The sequence below is a fragment of the Homarus americanus genome, unplaced genomic scaffold (assembly GCF_018991925.1).
Source record: "Homarus americanus isolate GMGI-L3 unplaced genomic scaffold, GMGI_Hamer_2.0 scaffold21314, whole genome shotgun sequence".
Classification (NCBI taxonomy): domain Eukaryota; kingdom Metazoa; phylum Arthropoda; class Malacostraca; order Decapoda; family Nephropidae; genus Homarus; species Homarus americanus.
Window position 1 is genome coordinate 2,037,039 of NW_024720811.1, and position 19,775 is coordinate 2,056,813.

Genomic DNA, 19,775 nt, shown 5'->3' on the forward strand with positions numbered 1-19,775 from the left:
TGGGTGGTGTAACTGAGGCATGGGTGATGTAACTGAGGCATGGGCGGTGTAGCTGAGGCAGTTTGAAGGATTGTTGCTTTTACGGTGGTTTAAATGTTCCGTTAATTTTTTTTAAGTAATCACTGTCTTGAGTATGGCCTCTACCTGTAATTAGTATGACCTCTACCTGTAATTAGTATGACTTCTACCTATAATTAGTATGGCTTCTACCTATAATTACTATGGCTTCTACCTGTAATTAGTATGACCTCTACCTATAATTAGTATGGCTTCTACCTGTAATTAATATGACCTCTACCTATAATTAATATGGCTTCTACCTATAATTAGTATGGCTTCTACCAATAATTAGTATGGTCTCTACCTGTAATTAATATGGCATCTACCTGTAATTAATATGTCCTCTGCCTGTATCCAGTAAGCCTCTCTCCACCCCTTTCCAATATGGCCCCACTTTCACATCATACCAATAAGAGTCTGCAAGAAAATACAACAGATTGTAACAAGATAAAGTTAGGTAGGTGATGAAACTAAAACACTGACACCTCTACATAGGTCTTTAATAATTCCAATCAACTACAAAAGGCAAATTACTTAAACATTTCTTGTATTGCACATTGTGATAATTTTCTTTACATATTGAAAAATGCTACTAAAATAATTCACATTAAGAAACAAGACAGTTATACACAAACTGTGAATAGGATGACTAGAGCCTCACGGAGAGGTACAAATGTGTCACTTAGCACAAGTCTAGTTCTCATCACAATAACACAAGAGTAAGGTAGCATCATCTTATACAGCATCTACATGATCACAATATACCTTATCTTAATTATATTAGCAGTTCTGTCATTTACTCTAAAATAAGTATTTGAAAGACTACAATGATACATTGAAGTCACCTGTATACTGTTATCAAAGGATACATTGCCTTTAGTATCAAAATATTTATCAATTGGAGGCAGCACTTTCACTACTACTACTATAACCAATTAATATCAGAACCAGCTGACTTGTACCCTGCCAATCACATCACAAGTTTCCTCTTTAAAGTTAGTCCTCAGCTCTTGCCTCCTTCAAGAAGTTACACTGGCAGTTATTTTATATTGTGCAACTCACACGACCAAAACCGCTTTTAATTAATGTCTCTTATTTGACTGGTTTCTCGATAACAATAGATATGTACACAAAACACCGCCAATCTTCAAGTACTGTACACCACATCAGAGGAGACAATTGATTCACCATCATTAACACGACATTATATTATGGGGCCAATCTTATCTGAATAAACCTTAATTTTTAGATTTTCTGACTCTCCACAGTAACTCCATATCAATGCACTTAACAGTAGCTTAATATTATCACAAAAGCATAAATGACCTTCAATCCATTCTATAGAAAATATTTCGATTTGCTTTACTAATTTTAATCAATATAATAAAGCACAGTAATCAATTATACAAATCTGATGCAGCAAATGTAACCGACTGTACTTCTAATTTCATAAATATAGAATAAAAAATAAATTAGTAATTCATATACATATATACAGTATCACTAATATCGGTACTTATGAACAAGGTGGCCCTACACTCATTGCACTCATCTGTTATCCTGACCAGAATAAATCAACGATCACAGAAGTACTGTAAACGATGCATCTTGTATTCACAAACAAATAGCGACGTAATTTCCTACTTCTTCTCAGTGGATCAGTGGATGATATGTCAGTTTGTTTGTTTTGAGCATTGTTAGAGAAGATAAGTGTACACTTTATTTACACGTAAGGCAGACATACTGTTGAAGATGAAGAACCACTAACCACTTACAAAATCTATCTACTGTACTGAGGTCGTTAGTCCTACTTCCCACACTCACAGCAGAGTGACACATTTGGGGTCTTCAAGGAAAACACTTTTGTTATATTAAAAAAATAAAACAAATACCCAGTACATTTCTAAGATTCATCAAAAATCATCTGAAAAATTTGCCATCTAAGAGAAATTTCAACTAGTTTGTGAAGTGTGGCCTTGATGGTTCCAGTACCTTACTTTCATACCTGTCTGGGAAGTGGAGCAATATACGTACTGTATCATATTCTCTTTTGCAAATGATATGAGCAGTGAAAAGTGAAAGAAAAACTAAAGTGTAAGAAAGAAATCTTTTTCAAATTGCTTTGTGAATGTTGGCGAGATGCACCACACACACACACATACGAACACAGCATCAGCAAGGATTCACCAGTGCAGGATGTGGATCACACACTTCTGACATCTTACTTAAAGATAAGATAAAAAATATCGGCAAGTTTTCATCATCAAAATATACAAAATACTTCTTCTGTAAAACAAAAAGTCAATGCTGAAAATCTTGCACAATGTATAATTTCAATTAAATTTGTTTCAATGGCTGATAAAAGAATAAAAATATTAAACAAATTGTGTCAAAATAGGACCAAAAATGTTTTCTGAAAAAATGAATAGGGTGTAATTGAAGAGATAATGATGAAATATTGGTGATCTGAGGTTAGTGATTATTCGTCTTCCATCCATCAACCTGGAATACTGTAATGTCATCATTACTGAGAAGCTTCTTTGGCACATGTTAATGGCAATGTATTTATATACTATGACTCAATATATAACAATCTATGACACTGTATCCCACAAAACTGTACAGCAATAATTATTCTGGAAAAAACCCACAATAGATGATAATATTTCTCTCTTGTTTCCCTAACTGGTTGACACTCCAGAGAACAAACAGTGGTGTAATAAAGGGCATCAACCTTGACAACTTGTGATTTCAACACTTGTTTTTACCAAGAAGAAGTTGTACAGTACCAATGACTGCATCTATATGTGATGAACCTGTGTAAATTCTTATCACTTGTTACCACACACAATGTGGTTCACATGTACAGCAGTGCAGTACAGTTTTGCCCTATGCTGTACCTCAGTTATTGTACACCTACATGTAACTCAGTAGTCATCAAGGGGGAGGACACTCACTCCAAAAAGTATCTTCACAGAGAGGGTCAATGAGTTTCAAAATGAACAACGCGACTCCCGTCGTCTCAGTAGGGTTGTCAAAATCCTTCGCCCATTGTGTCATATTGTCTCACACAAAATTGTAAAGATACTTTTTGGAGTAACTGTACACAGGTAAGCACTGCAGCATGCATTGATGGTTTCACCTAAGATTACTTGCCACCATAGCAACATATCTCTACAGTGAAGCCATATAATGTCACCTTTATTGTCTCTTCATCAAAGTCATATTAATAAAACTTAAACATTATGGATGACTATAAGTTACCAATGTCTTACCTACATGCAGCTGACCATCAATCTGAAGCTAAATATGATACTAAGAATACAAAAGCTTGAAATACTGAACATAAAGTTCTCAGACTGTGAGGTTTCTCCCTATTAAGAAATTTAATATAGCATTAGAAACTAAATATCCGATTGAATTTAACAAATCCCAAACTTTACATAGTGAGAATAAGTATTTCCAAACATTGCCAATAAGATATACTGTACATTATATACGTATAAACCTTCACATTCTCTTTAAAATTAAAAAAAAAATCAATGTGATTCATAGAACAATATATTTCAATATCATGAAATTTTGCAAAGCTGTTAACTACTGCACTAACTAATGGTACATGAGGACAGGGAGCACTGTACTGTATATGATGTATTGCTAGTTCTTGTTGTTGTTGTTTCCTGCAAATCAGGTCTTAATTTTAAGATCTAAAGAAATGAAGTTCATTAGCTTGGTAAATGTTAACTAGTAACTGCATTCCAGACCATGACAAGATATACTTTACACGTTACTTAATACTTATCATCAACTGCACAGTGACCACACACACACATTATAGCAATGAAGCACAAATTTTTGTGTGGCGTAGTATATCTAAGTATACTTGAAAGGCAGAAATTTATAATGATGGACATAATATCTTTATCATATGTCAAGTCTGGAGGTTAATATGATTCATGAGCCAAAGTTCCTTTGGTTATAAAAAAAGCTCTATGTAAAATAGGAATATACTTTACTTATAACAGTGCAAGGCAGAACATGGGAATATTCAAGTTATTTGTGCATTTCTGATTTACGTTGTAAAAAAAAAACTAATATTCACCTAAAATTTTTAGAGTTAAGAAAGTTGGTAATAAACTGGACTCTTGTGCAAGAATATGATATACAATACTGTACTGCAACAATTCAACAAAAAAGTGCCATTTATCTAATTTTCCTATGATAGAAATGTGTAGTACTGTAAAGTTCAATGGAGGAAAAAAAGTTTGTTTAGAACTGCAAAATGTGCATCATTACAAAGAGGTGTGTTGTTTTATCTTGCAATGTTAATAAACTATCTATATGGTCTTTACTCTCAAAGGCTATGTCATTCTAGAACTGGGTTGGTAAAGCAAAAGTAATGAATTCACAAGCAATGTCACAGGTGTGTCATCTCATCCCGATCAGGCGGGGAGTGTCTGGTGGCGCCAAGACAATCAGCGAGCGAAGCAGCGCGTGACCGCCGTCTAGTGTGCTGTGGGTCTCCCGCTAAGCTGGAGTCTGAAGCAGCAGGATGGAGGGAACGTGGTGCCAATAGGCTTTCTGTGCTCTTAGGCTTGGAGAAGAGGCAGGTGTGAAGAGGTGCTGGGTCAAGGTTTAAGCAATCACAGGAGAAGCAGGAGCCATCCAGAGGTGATACAAGATTTTCTGAGGAGCGTGGTGCCGGTCGCACTCCTCCCCCGCCCCCCACCATGTTTTCTTTGTCATCTTCCCTGAGTCGGTGAGTACTGTACGAACGCATCTTGTCACCACCCCTGCCAGCTCCACGAGGTGGAATCGTGTCAATAAATCCGTATCCAAAACCATATCCACCAAATCCTCGTGTGGAAAGTAAATTGTCCCAAGAGCGGGGTTTGCACTGCTGCCATTGCTGCTGAGCAACACTCTGTGCCGAGCCCGTAGGAGTGTGGGCAATCTGTGCCGGAGAACTGCACTCTGACGATACTTTTGGTCGCCGGACAGCACCGGGGGAACAGTTGAGCTGCAGATAGTGTTGTTGCTGATGGTGCTGGCGATGGTGGTGAAGAGGTGAAGGGGCATGAGACTGAGAGTTGTTGGAGGACATAGTACCCCAATGATCCTGTGGAGGCCTTACGGGGTTGTGGGCACTACAAGGGCTGGCTGGGGGTATGCGGTACTGGAGGGGTGGGGGCAGCACCCTAGAGGAGGTGGGCAGGGGGGATGAGGTGGTGCTGGAGGCAGGAAGCAGTTGCCGGTGGTGGTGATGGTGGTGCTGGTGGTGGTGATGGTGATGGTACAGGTGCTGGGGCTGACGGCCGGACACCGGGTGCTGAGGGATGCGGAAACCCTGGGCCCGCCATGCTGAGGAAGAAACCACCATACCAGGCAATGAAGCGTCAATCTGAGTTGGAGGATGAGGTGGTAAGGTCGCACTGAGATCAACTGCTGCCATAATGACCAGTCCTGCTATCACATCACCACAGTAATAACACTTCAACCATTTACTCATGACAAGGAAAACAGTGCAGGTGCAGGTGTGAGACAAGCAATGGTATGATGGCATCAACCGCTCTCAGTTCAAGCTTTTAACGTGTTCAGGGAAACTTCTTCACGGGATTGATTACACATCACTTCTCGGTGACCCACAAATATTATTATGCGTGATAAATATGAGTGATAGTTCCTGAACACGTAAAAAATGCATATTTCATGTATTATAGTAAGTATTTCCAAGCTTAGGGAGTGCACTATTTTATTTACAGTGAAAGGTACAAATATATTGATGATAGGCATTATGAATATCAAAAACTTTAAATCAGAGACAATAATGGAATGGCTTAAATCATTGTGCTTCATGCCAGAGCTACAGTATAAGGTCAACTATTATAATCCATATGGTAAAACATGCTTGAAACATTAACATGCCATACATAGGTTAAGTAAATCATATAAACTAACAGGAACTCTTATCTTTTTAACAAACTATTGTTGCATTGGACTGTGCTAGGAATAAGGGAACATTTGAAAACATATAGAAACATTAAACCCTATATAGAATAAAGCTGAAATAGAAATGCTGAAATAAAAACACCAATAAATCCGCTTAAACAAGGTTGGTACGATATGCAGATAAGGAGTCAGCCAGAGCCCCAACCGTTCGGCTCACATCCCCAGCCTGAAACCATTCACCATTTGAGGAGCCCTGGGGGGAGGACGCAACCCTAGAGGAGATGCCCGGCCAGGAAGGTGTATGTGGCTTGGCGGGTGGGGTAAAGGCATTCCTGTCCCCAACTACTGGTGCATCATCATTGGTTCTAGAGCCTTGTGACTTTCTCCTCCGTGAGGCTTGACTCCTCCGGGGTCGAGGAGCAGCATCAAGATCGACAGATGCTTCGTCATCAGATAAAACACCGTGGTCCTCGCGAGGCACCAAGCACTGTCGAGGCAGAGGTGTTCCGTACACCGAGGATTCACTGGACACTTCTGAATATAAACTGTCATAATAGGTGGGAGTACGTCCATCATTAGGACGATCCTCTAGTGAGTTATCTGACGACCAGCGCGCTTCCAAAGAGTCTGATCTAACTCTGGGTTCTTGAGGAGGAGGAGCAAAACGATATACGTCAGCAGCAGCGTTTGGCACATCACGTGCTGGAGTAACTAGTGAATCAGTACACAGAGAGCGTGAGCGTGCCGACACCACTGTCCTGCCTGAGTGATCGGTTGTTGAACTTAAGCGATCACAGCTCCCTGTCCACGAATATAAGGAATTTGGGCGGTTCTTGCGCCCTTGCTGCTGCTGCTGGTCGTGCTTGTTAGGTTGATGATGCCCTGAATCCTGTTGCCATGATTTTTGCTTTGTTAAGGTCTTCACTGATCCTTTTCGCTGTGATTGCCAGGATCTTGTTTCCTCGTTCATCCTACTTGAGGTCATACCCATTCTTCCCTCCATGTCCCTCCCACCATCCTTGTGTCCTTCTCTTCTTGCTGTACCTGTACCCTTCCACTTATTCTTTTCCGCAAGGTTACTGTTCCATTCTGGCTTTCTGCTGAACATTTCATTGGTAGGTTGGTTCTGCCTGTCCTCTCTCACTGACCTTCTCCACGCAGCAGGACTACCACTCACGCCAGAGTTCTCTTTGCCTCCCACTTCCTCTTTGACAAATCCACCAACGATACGGCTCATTATAAAAGAGTTTGATCCTTCTACCACGTCCTGATCAAGGCTGCCCGTCTTCAAATGGATCCTGTTAGTCGGCCGTGGTTTAATACTATGGGTACAGGACCCTTTTATGCATTCTCTCGTGATAAAGGCATTCGTCAAGGACTGAGACGATAACCGCAGGGACTCTGAGCGACTGATTGCTGGGGTTTTTTTCTGTGGTCCTTCTCTTATTTTATCAAAAGAACTGCCAGTATCACAGAGAGAATTACACGATCTCTGTCTGTGAGTTGACCGGCTAGAGTCACGAGAAGAGCTCGATGCAAGTGACTTTTTAGGTCTCGAGAGGCTCCAGTGTCTTTCCCCAGAGTTTTGTCTGGGTCTCTGAGGTGCATGAAATGAGCCCCCACGCACAATTAGGGGTGCACTCTCAGTGGGTGAAGTTGTGAGTCTCCCAGATGTGTACGGTAAAGATAAAAACTGATGTAAATGAAGCTCAGATGGCCGGACATGGGATGACACTTCAGAAATAGATTCCCTATTATCTTCTAGTCCATACTCTATCTTCTGACCATCATCAGACCCAGAGATGCTGGTCAGTTTATCTTCATCTAGAGAGTTGGATTTTATACGATGAGATGAACTTGGTTCTCTCTTCTTTTTACCCTTCGAGTTTCTACGGTGAGGTAAGCTTGAGGTGCAATAATTAAACACAGATGAATGCTTAGGACCATAAGAATGTTTTGGACTGTGGTCATACGCCTCTAAACCACCGACGCTCGACTTGTCAAATGGAGATTTAGGTGGTTCTTCTTCTTTCTTAGTTTCGTGAGTAACATTAGTTTTAAACTCCTTGATAACAGACTCGTAGGCAAAGCAGTGATCACTTGGCATGCATGATATAGAATACGCTTTGCTCATCTTTAGAGGAGGTTTAACTTTCCTTACTCCTTCCTCAGCTGTTGGAGAATTTTTCTTTGTGTGGTCTGAACTTCTTCCACTTTTGCTGTTCTGTCTACTTAATTGTTTGAAACTATCTTTCCTACTAAAGCTTCCTCTTGAAGGGCCAATGTTTTTAGATTTAGTCAAGATGCTCCCCTCTTGAGACAACGTTTTAGACCCATAAGGGGAGTCTAACACAGCCTGATTTGTTCTGAACTTACTTATCTCCCCCTCATGCCAGCTCTCCCTATCTCGAGGATATCTCCAGGTCTCCGCGCTGAGAGCTCGACGGTGACTGTGAAAACTTTTATTCTCTTTATCTTCCACCATTTTCCTACCACCCCCACCCTCTTTATTCCCCAACACCTGCTGTCTCCACTCTGGCCCATACAAAGGAGAGTGACTTGCACCACACATTGGGTCACCACAGCCACTAGGAGGAGGCACATACATGGATCCTCCTGTGCATGGTAAACTATGGTAATTACTAGAAGTATTTGCATAAACTCTATCAGTGCCCCATGGCGGTCTACAATTAGCAACTGGACTATATACAAACTGTGGATGAACACTAACATCAGAGTAATTACTTATGTTCCAGCCCATGAAGCTGTATATACTACTCTGACTCTCTTTATAATGTGCACTATCTGCAGCAGTGGCTACTGTGCAAGATGGTGAAGATACTTTGTCTACATTCCTAATTTCACTTTGCGTCTTAACAACAGAAGTTTGACTTTTGTTGTCTTGTGCTGGTGGAGTGGACCTGCCGCTCATTCTTCGGCAATATCCCCTCCCAGTGTCTTCTGAAATGGAATCATTCTCCTTGTAGGTGAGGCTGGCAGTGTGATGTGTGTGGCCATGCAGGGCGACTCCTGTTGAGTGCTTGCAACTGTGTGGGACACCTGGGTGGTGGCGGTGAGTTGCAGCGGAGTGAGGGTGGTGGGCAGCAGCAGTCTGGGTATGGAGGGTGGAGGTGGAAGTGGAGGTGGAGAGTGAAACTGGGATGAGGCAGGTGAGGTCCCGGGGGGGCGGGAGAAGCCGGCGCTGTGCCCTCAGCCAATCCATCAAGCGGGCGTGAGCGATGTTGAAGGCGTGACGCACTGGGGAGGTTGCCAACTTACCAGCCAGTAGAGACTTCTCCTGGTGACATAAGCGCTCCAGGTCGGCCATCTTTTCCTGCAGGAGCCGCTGCAGCTGGATGTACCGCATGTGTAGTTCCACCTGGTTATATGATCACATCAATAACATATTTAGCCATCAGAACACTACCAAAGTTATCTATACCTGTACTGCATTACTGTATCATCTTATACAGGAAGTACCTGGATGACCTCACTTGTACCTGTACAGATCCCCCAAATTGTCTCTCTATTCACCTACAGCATCTACTGTATTTCCTTCACTATTCCAACTTTTGACTGAAGTTTATCACTGGGTACAGAAGCCTTAAAGAAGGAAGGAAAAGAATATATTATCAGGGAGATTGATGCAAGACAAGTGTAGGAAGTGAAAGGTAAAGGTCAAAACACTAGTGGCTACAACACACACACACACATTTCCTCACACCTTAACTGGCACAAAATAAGTCTTTTACATTCATATTAATTAAATAAAAACTCCTTTTAAAAATTATTCCTTGTATTTACTAACTCGTCAGATTCATGAATTAACAATACATGACCCAAAATCACTCTATTTCCAGTATATTTTAACCTAATCCAGAGTCACGAGAAATTAGTCGTGGTTAATAATGTAGAAAAAAATGTATCAAAATCAAAGTTACTAATGAGGAAAAGTTCTTTATTTAAAAAAATGATACAAATAAAACAGACTTGATACATAACGCTGTTCACCAAGTTGATTTGATCAGTGTAGAAAGAGTTCTGGCACCACACCTTTAATTAAACTGACTTTAAAACTCTCCTAAACTACCCATCCCTTTACACTGACAAAGCTGAAATACAAACTGTGTACCTAATTAATTTTTATTTTAACAGTATTAATATCCAACAAATAAAGAAGTTCTACTATGCTGTGTCTCTGCCCCAACAAGTGTCTATAGGTACTTTACAATTACCCTTTTTGTTATCTAGTAAAAAAAAAAATGGCATAGGTTTTTAAGATACTGTATCGATAAATGCATCCACTCATTAGTCACCTATGAAATATTTCTTCCCAACACAGTTTTGACATAATATGGAAAACAATATCATGTACTGGCCATAAGATTAATTATTATTTACCATATTACAATAATAGTAAAGGTAATAATAATAATAATAATAATAATAATAATAATAATAATAATAATAATAATAATAATATGGATTTTTTAATTCTACTTTAATCATATTCAATAAAATAGCACAGGATGACTCAGACCTGCTACATACAACACAGAATTATATTACCAATGAAAACACTATAAATGGAACATATCATTTAACCAAAGGGGGTGAGGGGGAGTTAAGTGTACAGTACCAATTTGGGTTGGATACAATGTGGTCCAAAAAGTACGCACCTGTAAAAATCATTAATGTAGGTGTTCTTTGTTATACCTACATTGTTTTAGGCCTTGTTATATTTACAGTTAATGGTATCCACTTCCAACATCTGCTGTGACCATTTACAATATTTACTGTAAGGACATGGTAAGTAATTATATCTTTAATTCTTTCAGGTGTTTAAGGGCTGTTCTAACAATTAATACTGTACAGGTAACCCCACAAACAGTTTCTCACATGACCACATATGAAACACCTAAATCACAACTATCAGAAGCCCTTCATCAAATCCCATAAGTTTTCTTTTTGGCTTTCATTTTTGTACAGCATCGAAAATACAAATTCAATGAAATACAGTATATCATACAATGTAAACTGCACTGTAGTGATACTAAATTTCTATGTATGAGATACAGTATACATTTGAAATCATTAACCCCTTCACTACAGGAAGCCATTTTTAATATTTTATTTGGCTAATGCGAGATGACTTTTATTCAGCCCAGAGGGGAGCTCGTATACAAGTGGTTAATCAGTAGTACCACACAATGTTTACTCTGATACACTAAATTCATAAAGTTTGCACAGTATTTGGTTCCCATCATCTCTCTTGCTCATAAACTGTTATGCGGTGATGCACTAAAGTAATTTAATTCACCATTTGATAGTTAAAAAATATCAGTATTGTATATACAGTACAGTAGAGACAAACAAATAAATAATGGATTGGCAAAACTGCATATTTTTCTTTAATTTTTTTTACTGTAATTTAGTACTGTACTTCTATAATAACAAAATCACAATAAAAAAATACAAGAGAAAAGTAGTCAGTCGCAAAATGAATTCATTTATTCCGAGTCATTGCAAAAAGTAATTATCAAAACACTCATCCTTGTAACTGGAGAGCAAAATGTTCAACTACCCCATACTGTACTGTCCTCAGTTAAAGAAATATTAATCTAAAGAAAACAGAAATGTTCAGTCATAAACTTAATACAGTACAGTACTTAATTTTTTGATGAAGTTAGGACCATAAATTTTAACAACTGGCATAATTACCGTAACTGACACTGCCCGAGAATCATGACCAATTAGTGTCAGGTGCTGGTGTTGATATACAAAATACTGTATATTTATTATGTATTTAACATTTTCTTTTATACTGTAATGAGAACCAATTTTATAGTCTTTAATATGTGATGTTATAAAAACTAATAGGTAACAAGATAATATTATGAATGATTTTATTCAGTGTAAATAAATCAGAAGATACTTCCAACATTAGTCTCTACAACACACACTGGGTCATACCACAACACAGGTAAAGGTAGACAGTACCATCTAATGACATGTTGAAAATATCTTCCTAAAAGTTAACTCTTCCCTACAACACAACACATTACAGTACCTTATGAACACAGTCCTCGAACAGCACCACCATCCGCATCCTGTCGCCGCAGCCCTGGATGAAGTTCACTAGGGCCTTGTGGTCGGCCTTTTCCATGTCGTGGCCGTTGATAGAGAGGATAACATCCCCTGTGAAGAAGTAACCCATTATGGTATGAACAGACACTACAATAAACACAAACTGGTGAAATGAGGCGCTCCGCATTACAAGGGGGTGAAGCGCCGAATTTAAAAACGAGAAAAACGCATTTAAAGTTTTTTGAAGTTCTAACAACCATAACTTTGTTGTTTTTTAAGCTAGAGGGTCATTTTTTTTTCGTGCAGCTCAATCCCTAACCTAGCGAACAGTGAAAACCGAAAGTTGGTAATGTGAATAGTTATTATTTTATCACGAGTTGAATGAGAATAACTATCCGTCATGTACAGTTGTTTGATCTTCAAACCAATAATAATTGCGTTTTTCTGGAAAAAATTCTTATTATTGTGGGCTAATACTGTAAAACAAGTTAATGATCACCAAAAACAACACTCGTCTTACACCAATCCATCACCCCCCCCAAATAATAATAATAAAAAACTCATCTGCCGCCTATCAGTATTTATCTTTCCGTCCCTATTATTAGCCAAAGATTTATAATATTGTTTAGTATAATACTGCAGTGTGTAATAATAAGGTCACCATTAACCTCTCCTCCCCAACGTAATTAACATACGAATATAAAGGTGAAGAAAGTTTTCATAATCTTTGGTAAAAAAGTATTATGATAATAGTATTACAATCTTACTTTGTTTAGTTCCTTCGTTTTATTATCCCTGACTATTGTATTAAGTTGAAGTTCCATAAATCCTGAGGAGCGCGTATAACTTTAATGGCCTCGTCATGATCAATCACGTACTGTTCAAAGTCTTTCTCTGCCCTCTCAAAAAATCGCTCCTCTCACTCTGAATGGTATGTGACCACCTTTACTTACTGAGCACACAGCCAGACACGTAGCTCCCGGCCTCAGGCAAAATGACACCCTATTTTTGAAGGACTTTCAACCATATTTCTAGTCTACCTAGGGGTTTACATCCAATGCCAACATGTAGAGGAAGGGTGAAAATAGTGATATCCACCAAAAAGTGCATTTTGCCCAGGGTGGTGCTTTATCCCCTTGTAATACTGAGCACCTCAAATGTTGTGCAGTAATGCAAATTTTTAGATCATGTGAAGATTAGGCACCCCATTTTATTTCACATGATTAAATGACCTTATGCTACCTATGGGGGGGGTTAGGATAGGTTAAGTTAGGTCGTGTTAGGGGAGTTTATTTTAGTTTATATCTAGGTACAGTATTAGCTTAAATCAAATTGTTTTAGGTTGGACTAGGGTTAGTTAGATTTGGTTTGGATAGGTTAGCAGTTGGGTGTTTAATCATCAGGTGAAATAAGCTCAGGTGCCTAGACTCCACGTGACACAAGCTCTCTCTCTCTCTCTCTCTCCCCAGCACCACACCAGGGATGAAAAACACTCCCACAAATCGTCCTTTAAAGAAAAATAAATAAATAAATACAAAATCTGTTCAACCTCTAATAATAAACTGCCACAGCACTTTACACCTGTGACAAATATCTATGAAATATATAACAGCAATGACTAATACAGATGGTTATGAACAGACAGACACATGGACTGTTTGAGTGATGAATGGGGTCAACCTGATCCTTCCAGCTTTATTGGTAATACTATACTGTACTTGTTCTCCTGGGTGTTGTGAGTGTGGGACAAAACCTTGCTAGGAAAAAACCCCACTGAACAAAACCTCACTAGGATAAAACCCCACTAAGACAACATCCCATTAGGACAAAAACCCCACATCCTGGACAAAATCTCATTAGGAATAAAAAAAAAATCTCCAGACAAAACCAGTCTATGAATCTACTGACCCTGAGAAACATTCATATAGAAAATGAGGGCTTTTGTCCGACTTTGCACTTTAAATGGGAGGTTTTTGTCCAGGAAGGTTTTGTCCAGGAAGGTTTTATGCCCAGGTGGGTTTTGTCTAGGAAGGTTACATGTCCAGGTGGGTTTTGTCTAGGGAGGTTACATGTCCAGGTGGGTTCTGTCTAGGAAGGTTACATGTCCAGGTGGGTTTTGTCTAGGAAGGTTACATGTCCAGGTGGGTTCTGTCTAGGAAGGTTACATGTCCAGGTGGGTTCTGCCTAGGAAGGTTACATGTCCAGGTGGGTTCTGTCTAGGAAGGCTACATGTCCAGGTGGGTTCTGTCTAGGAAGGTTACATGTCCAGGTGGGTTTTGTCTAGGAAGGTTACATGTCCAGGTGGGTCCTGTCTAGAAAGCTTACATGTCCAGGTGGGTTTGTCTAGGAAGGTTACATGTCCAGGTGGGGTTTCCTAGGGTGGGGTTTTTGTCTAGGAAGGTTACATGTCCAGGTGGGTTTTATCTAGGAAGGTTACATGTCCAGGTGGGTTCTGTGGGTTACATGTCCAGGTGGGTTCTGTCTAGGAAGGTTACATGTCCAGGTGGGTTCTGTCTAGGAAGTTACATGTCCAGGTGGGTTTGTCTAGGGAAGGTTACATGTAGGAGGTACATGTCCAGGTGGGTTCATGTCTAGGAAGGTTACATGTCCAGGTGGGTTTCTGTCTAGGAAGGTTACATGTCCAGGTGGGTTCTGTCTAGGAAGGTTACATGTCCAGGTGGGTTTGTCTAGGAAGGTTACATGTCCAGGTGGGTTCTGTCTAGGAAGGTTACATGTCCAGGTGGGTATTGTCTAGGAAGGTTACATGTCCAGGTGGGTTCTGTCTAGGAAGGTTACATGTCCAGGTGGGTTTTGTCCAGGAAGGTTACATGTCCAGGTGGGTTCTGTCCAGGTGGGTTCTGTCCAGGAAGGTTACATGTCCAGGTGGGTTCTGTCCAGGTGTTTTTATCTGGCACTTGGGTGATGTAAACAACAGTGGACACTATATGACTTACAGTACAGTAATTGGTTCTTGTTTTGCCCACTGACAACAATACTTTATATCATCTAAGAATAACATTTATATAATTACCTAAAAATACTGAGAGATTACTGATGAACACTGATAAATGATACAGTGCTAATGTTAACCAAGACCATAAATACTCCCGTCCTGCTACACACTTCATTTTATTTACCATTTTGATGAGGAAGAACACTGGAGAGTTATCTAATCCCACTATAGTTCCTGATAAATTACTCCTACATTGTCCTGTGTTAGTATAGGAGGAAAAATGACTGGAGTACATGGAGAGAAAAAACCCTGCCATGTTTAAGCATCTAACTGAATATCAACCGTGTTCCATTCTCACATCTGACCCAAGGATTGAACAGAGGGAGGCAACTTGGCTATCGCTGTACCCCCAAAAGATTTATTCAAAGTACGGTTTTTTCAGATCAACCTTTGTCTATCTTATGAACCAACAAACAATAACAGGTTAGGTTAGGTTTGGTTAAGTTAAGTTAAATCAACTATGTGGGAATCTATTTGGGAATCGCCTAAATTTAATCATATGTACAGACAGACAGACAGACACAAGTGAATGCCCCCCTCACATAGAGAGTAAAGGCATCAACACAATATCACCAGCAGTAATAGACAATGAAGAGCCTGACTGTGCTGGCTTGTAGGATGGGCAGAGCAGAGGAGAGTGGAGAAAAGCAGAGCAGTGCAGTGCAAACAGGAGAGGAGAGGAGACTAATAGAATCTGACCTTAACTTAATACCAGCAGTGGGTGGCATTGAAAGACATCTGCCTGCCTACCTACCTACCTCCAACACACTGGCAGGTATACAGGTCTTGCCTTTAATTACTGTGTTTAAATACAGTATACATAATTCTAGTGAACTTATTTTGCTATATTGACCTTTAATATACAGTATAGTATTTCAAGCATTCCGTATATCAAACAGTTATTACCTAACTATCATTCCTTTCAAAACAACAATGGATTTCTTTCTCAAATTTAAACTTAACATTATTAGTATTAAGGATTACTGTCAATATTTCATTCACTAAAACTAATGAAAATTTTGAATAAACTTTAATATCAGTCATTAACTAAGGTTAGATTAGGTTAGGTTAGATTAGGTTAGGTTACTGTATTACATTTAAAACTCCTTTTGTAAGCTTCTGAAGAATTGATAGTTTCTGGTCCACTTATTTACTACACAAAAACAAAAACTAAATGGAAATACTGTATACGTTTGACCATGCCTGCTTCCGTGTGTGTTCTCTTAACTTCACATGGGTTAGGTAAGGTTAGCATTAAGGTGGTTAATTAGGCGAAATAAACTGTAATGGCGATTCTTTAAGTTAAGGAAGAGAAACAAAAATCCACACAATCATCTAGTAAAGTGAGGTATTGTATTAGTTCCTACCTTCTCTCATCCCGGCTCTGAACGCTGGTCCAGAATATTCGACGAAGTCCACATAGGTGATGACCTCTATCTCGCCATCCTTCTTGTAGTGGATCCCGTAACTCTGTGGGGGAGGAGCAGCATTAGTGGTGTGGTAGGGTAGGGTAGGTTAGGGTAGGGTAGGGTGCGTTAGGTTTGGGTCTTTAACTGTGGAAGTACTTATGTTGGTGTGTGTGTAGTGACTGTTGGGCTGGGATGGTGACTGTTGGGCTGGGATGGTGACTGTTGGGCTGGGATGGTGACTGTTGGGCTGGGGTGGTGACTGTTGGGCTGGGGTGATGACTGTTGGGCTGGGGTGATGACTGTTGGGCTGGGATGGTGACTGTTGGCTGGGGTGGACTGTTGGGCTGGGATGGTGACTGTTGGGTTGGGGTGATGATCGTGGGGTGATGACTGTTGGGCGGGGCTGGGGTGGTGACTGTTGGGCTGGGGTGACTGTTGGGCTGGGGGTGATGACTGTTGGTGTGTGGTGACTGTTGGGCTGGGGTGGTGACTGTTGGGCTGGGGTGGTGACTGTTGGGCTGGGGTGGTGACTGTTGGGTGGGGTGATGACTGTTGGGCTGGGGTACTTTGGGGGTGGTGACTGTTGGGTTGGGTGGTGACTGTTGGGCTGGGGTGACTGGGCTGGGATGGTGACTGTTGGGTTGGGGTGATGACTTGTTTGGGGTGATGACTGTTGGGCTGGGGTGGTGACTGTTGGGCTGGGGTGGTGACTGTTGGGCTGGGGTGGTGACTGTTGGGCTGGGTGATGACTGTTGGGCTGGGGTGATGACTGTTGGGCTGGGATGGTGACTGTTGGGCTGGGGTGATGACTGTTGGGCTGGGGTGGTGACTGTTGGGCTGGGGTGATGACTGTTGGGCTGGGGTGATGACTGTTGGGCTGGGGTGATGACTGTTGGGCTGGGGGTGGTGACTGTTGGGCTGGGGTGGTGACTGTTGGGCTGGGGTGATGACTGTTGGGCTGGGGTGATGACTGTTGGGCTGGGATGGTGACTGTTGGGCTGGATGGTGACTGTTGGGCTGGGGGTGGTGACTGTTGGACTAGGTGTGGTGACTGCTGGGCTGGGATGATGACTGTTGGGCTGGGGTGGTGACTGTTGGTAGGGGGTGGTGACTGTTGGGCTGGGGTGATGACTGTTGGCTGGGGTGGTGACTGTTGGCAGGGTGGTGACTGTTGGGTTGGGGTGATGACTGTTGGCTGGGATATCTGGCTGGGGTGGTGACTGTTAGGGTGGTGACTGTTGGGCTGGGGTGGTGACTGTTGGGCTAGGGGTGTGATCTAGGACTGTTGGGCTGGGATGATGACTGTTGGTCTGGGGTGATGACTGTTGGTCTGGGGTGGTGACTGTTGGGCTGGGGTGATGACTGTTGGGCTGGGGTGATGACTGTTGGGCTGGTGATGACTGTTGGGCTGGGGTGATGACTGTTGGGCTGGGGTGATGACTGTTGGGCTGGGGAGATGACTGTTGGGCTGGGGTGATGACTGTTGGGCTGGGGTGTGGACTGTTGGGTTGGGGTGATGACTGTTGGGCTGAGATGATCAAGATACTGCACCAGTTTATTTATTCATTTCATTTTTTTCTGAACGAAACTAATACAATATTTGACCTTTAAACCGTATACGATTCCTGGAGAGAGAGAGAGAGAGAGAGAGAGAGAGAGAGAGAGAGACTGTGGGACCCACCCTCTCTCCCTCTGTGGTGTATTGGCACACAGCACCTTTATGACCGTGTGTGTGTGTGTGTGTGTGTGTGTGTGTGTGTGTGTGTGTGTGTGTGTGTGTCCTCCCTCCCTCTCTTGAAGTTACTGGTAGCGGTGGGGGATGTGGTTCTTGGAGTCATGCCCACTCAGTTCGCTTCCTCCCGTGTCTTCTGCTCGTCGTTTTCATTTCCTTGACTAAATAAAACACACACACACACACACACACACACACACACACACACACACTATATGATGGAGTGGTAGCGTCTTTAGTGGCTGCCATCTTGAGGAGCAGTGATGACTCAAGTGGGCAGGTGACTGGCATATTGGAGGAGGAGGTAGATAGATAGATAGATAGATAGATAGATAGATAGATAGATAGATAGATAGATAGATAGATAGATAGATAGATAGATAGATAGATAGATAGATAGATAGATAGATAGATAGATAGATAGATAGATAGATAGATAGATAGATAGATAGATGTATGTATGTATGTATGTATGTATGTATGTATGTATGTATGTATGGTGTCTGTCTCAGTATACGTTCATCTATCTACCTACTCATATCAACATAAGAGTGTCATCGTACTCAAAGGGTTAAGTCATTGTACTCAAGGTATTAAGGTATCGTACTCAAAGAGATCAAGAGAGACCCGTATGATATAATGTAGGAGGAAGAAGATTGGGTGGGGAGGAGGAGGTGAGAGACTTTAAGGGTAGAGGGGAAGGGGTAGGGTAATTAAGACAAGCTCGCTAAAGATTATTACACACGTCTCAACCCCTCCCCGCCTCCTTCCCCACCTCCCGGCAGTCATCACCTCCCCCGACACTACTGCACCAGCCTGTTCTCTCTTCACTACGAGGGGTGTCTCTTGTACGTGGGTATATGTACGTGGTGTGTGTGTACGTGGTGTGTGATTGTACTTGGTGGTGTGTGTGTGTGTATACGTGATGGTGTGTGTACGTAAGAGTGTGTACAGTAGGTGGGATGAATGTATGTAGGTGTGTGTGTACGTGGGCCTGGGTGCCTGTACGTGGGGTGTTTCTTGTACATAGAGGTGTCTGTACTGTACGTGGGATGTCTGCACTGTACGTAAGGTGTCTGTACGTGGGTATGTCTGCACGTGGGTATGTCTGTACGTAAGGGTGTCTGTACGTAAGGCGTCCGTGTAATCCAGGTACTGATCCACCACAACTGACACCTAATGATCTCACCGGGACACACCTGGTGACATCTTTGTAACTAATTAAGGACTCTCAGGTAAGCCTATCCGCTAGTCACCTGTGAATCGGATATGGGTAATTAACAATCCATCAATCCACCAGTCCCCAATCCACCAATCCAGGAACTCTTGTAACGTATTTACAATTGTTTTCACGGTGCTATAATGAAGTAATAACCCGTGACGTCAACAGATAGTCAGACGGTAGTGTTTATATAAATGTGGGTTATTGGCAAGTGTGAAGGTGTATATTAGCAATTACCTCATGGCAAAATAATTATATAAATTTGGGTTAATACATTTAGTTTATATAATACAATCACACCAC

The 19,775-nt window shown here is 41.3% G+C and overlaps 1 protein-coding gene across 2 annotated transcripts in view; it reads right to left on the reverse strand.

Annotated features, from left to right (window-relative positions):
• Positions 1–544: 544 nt before the first annotated feature.
• LOC121861218 (GATA zinc finger domain-containing protein 10-like) overlaps positions 545–19,775 on the reverse strand; it is a 76,630-nt gene continuing 57,399 nt past the window's right edge. The window contains exons 3-6 of one of the 2 annotated variants that reach the window (XM_042358853.1): positions 16,477–16,579; positions 12,080–12,207; positions 9,289–9,388; positions 545–5,421 (exon numbers count right to left, since the gene is read on the reverse strand). In XM_042358853.1, the coding sequence (XP_042214787.1) occupies positions 4,478–5,421; positions 9,289–9,388; positions 12,080–12,207; positions 16,477–16,579 (1,275 nt within the window). In that variant the 3' untranslated portion in view covers positions 545–4,477. Of the gene's footprint in view, positions 9,389–12,079; positions 12,208–16,476; positions 16,580–19,775 lie in introns of both variants that reach the window. The other variant, XM_042358852.1, reaches the window with a different exon arrangement.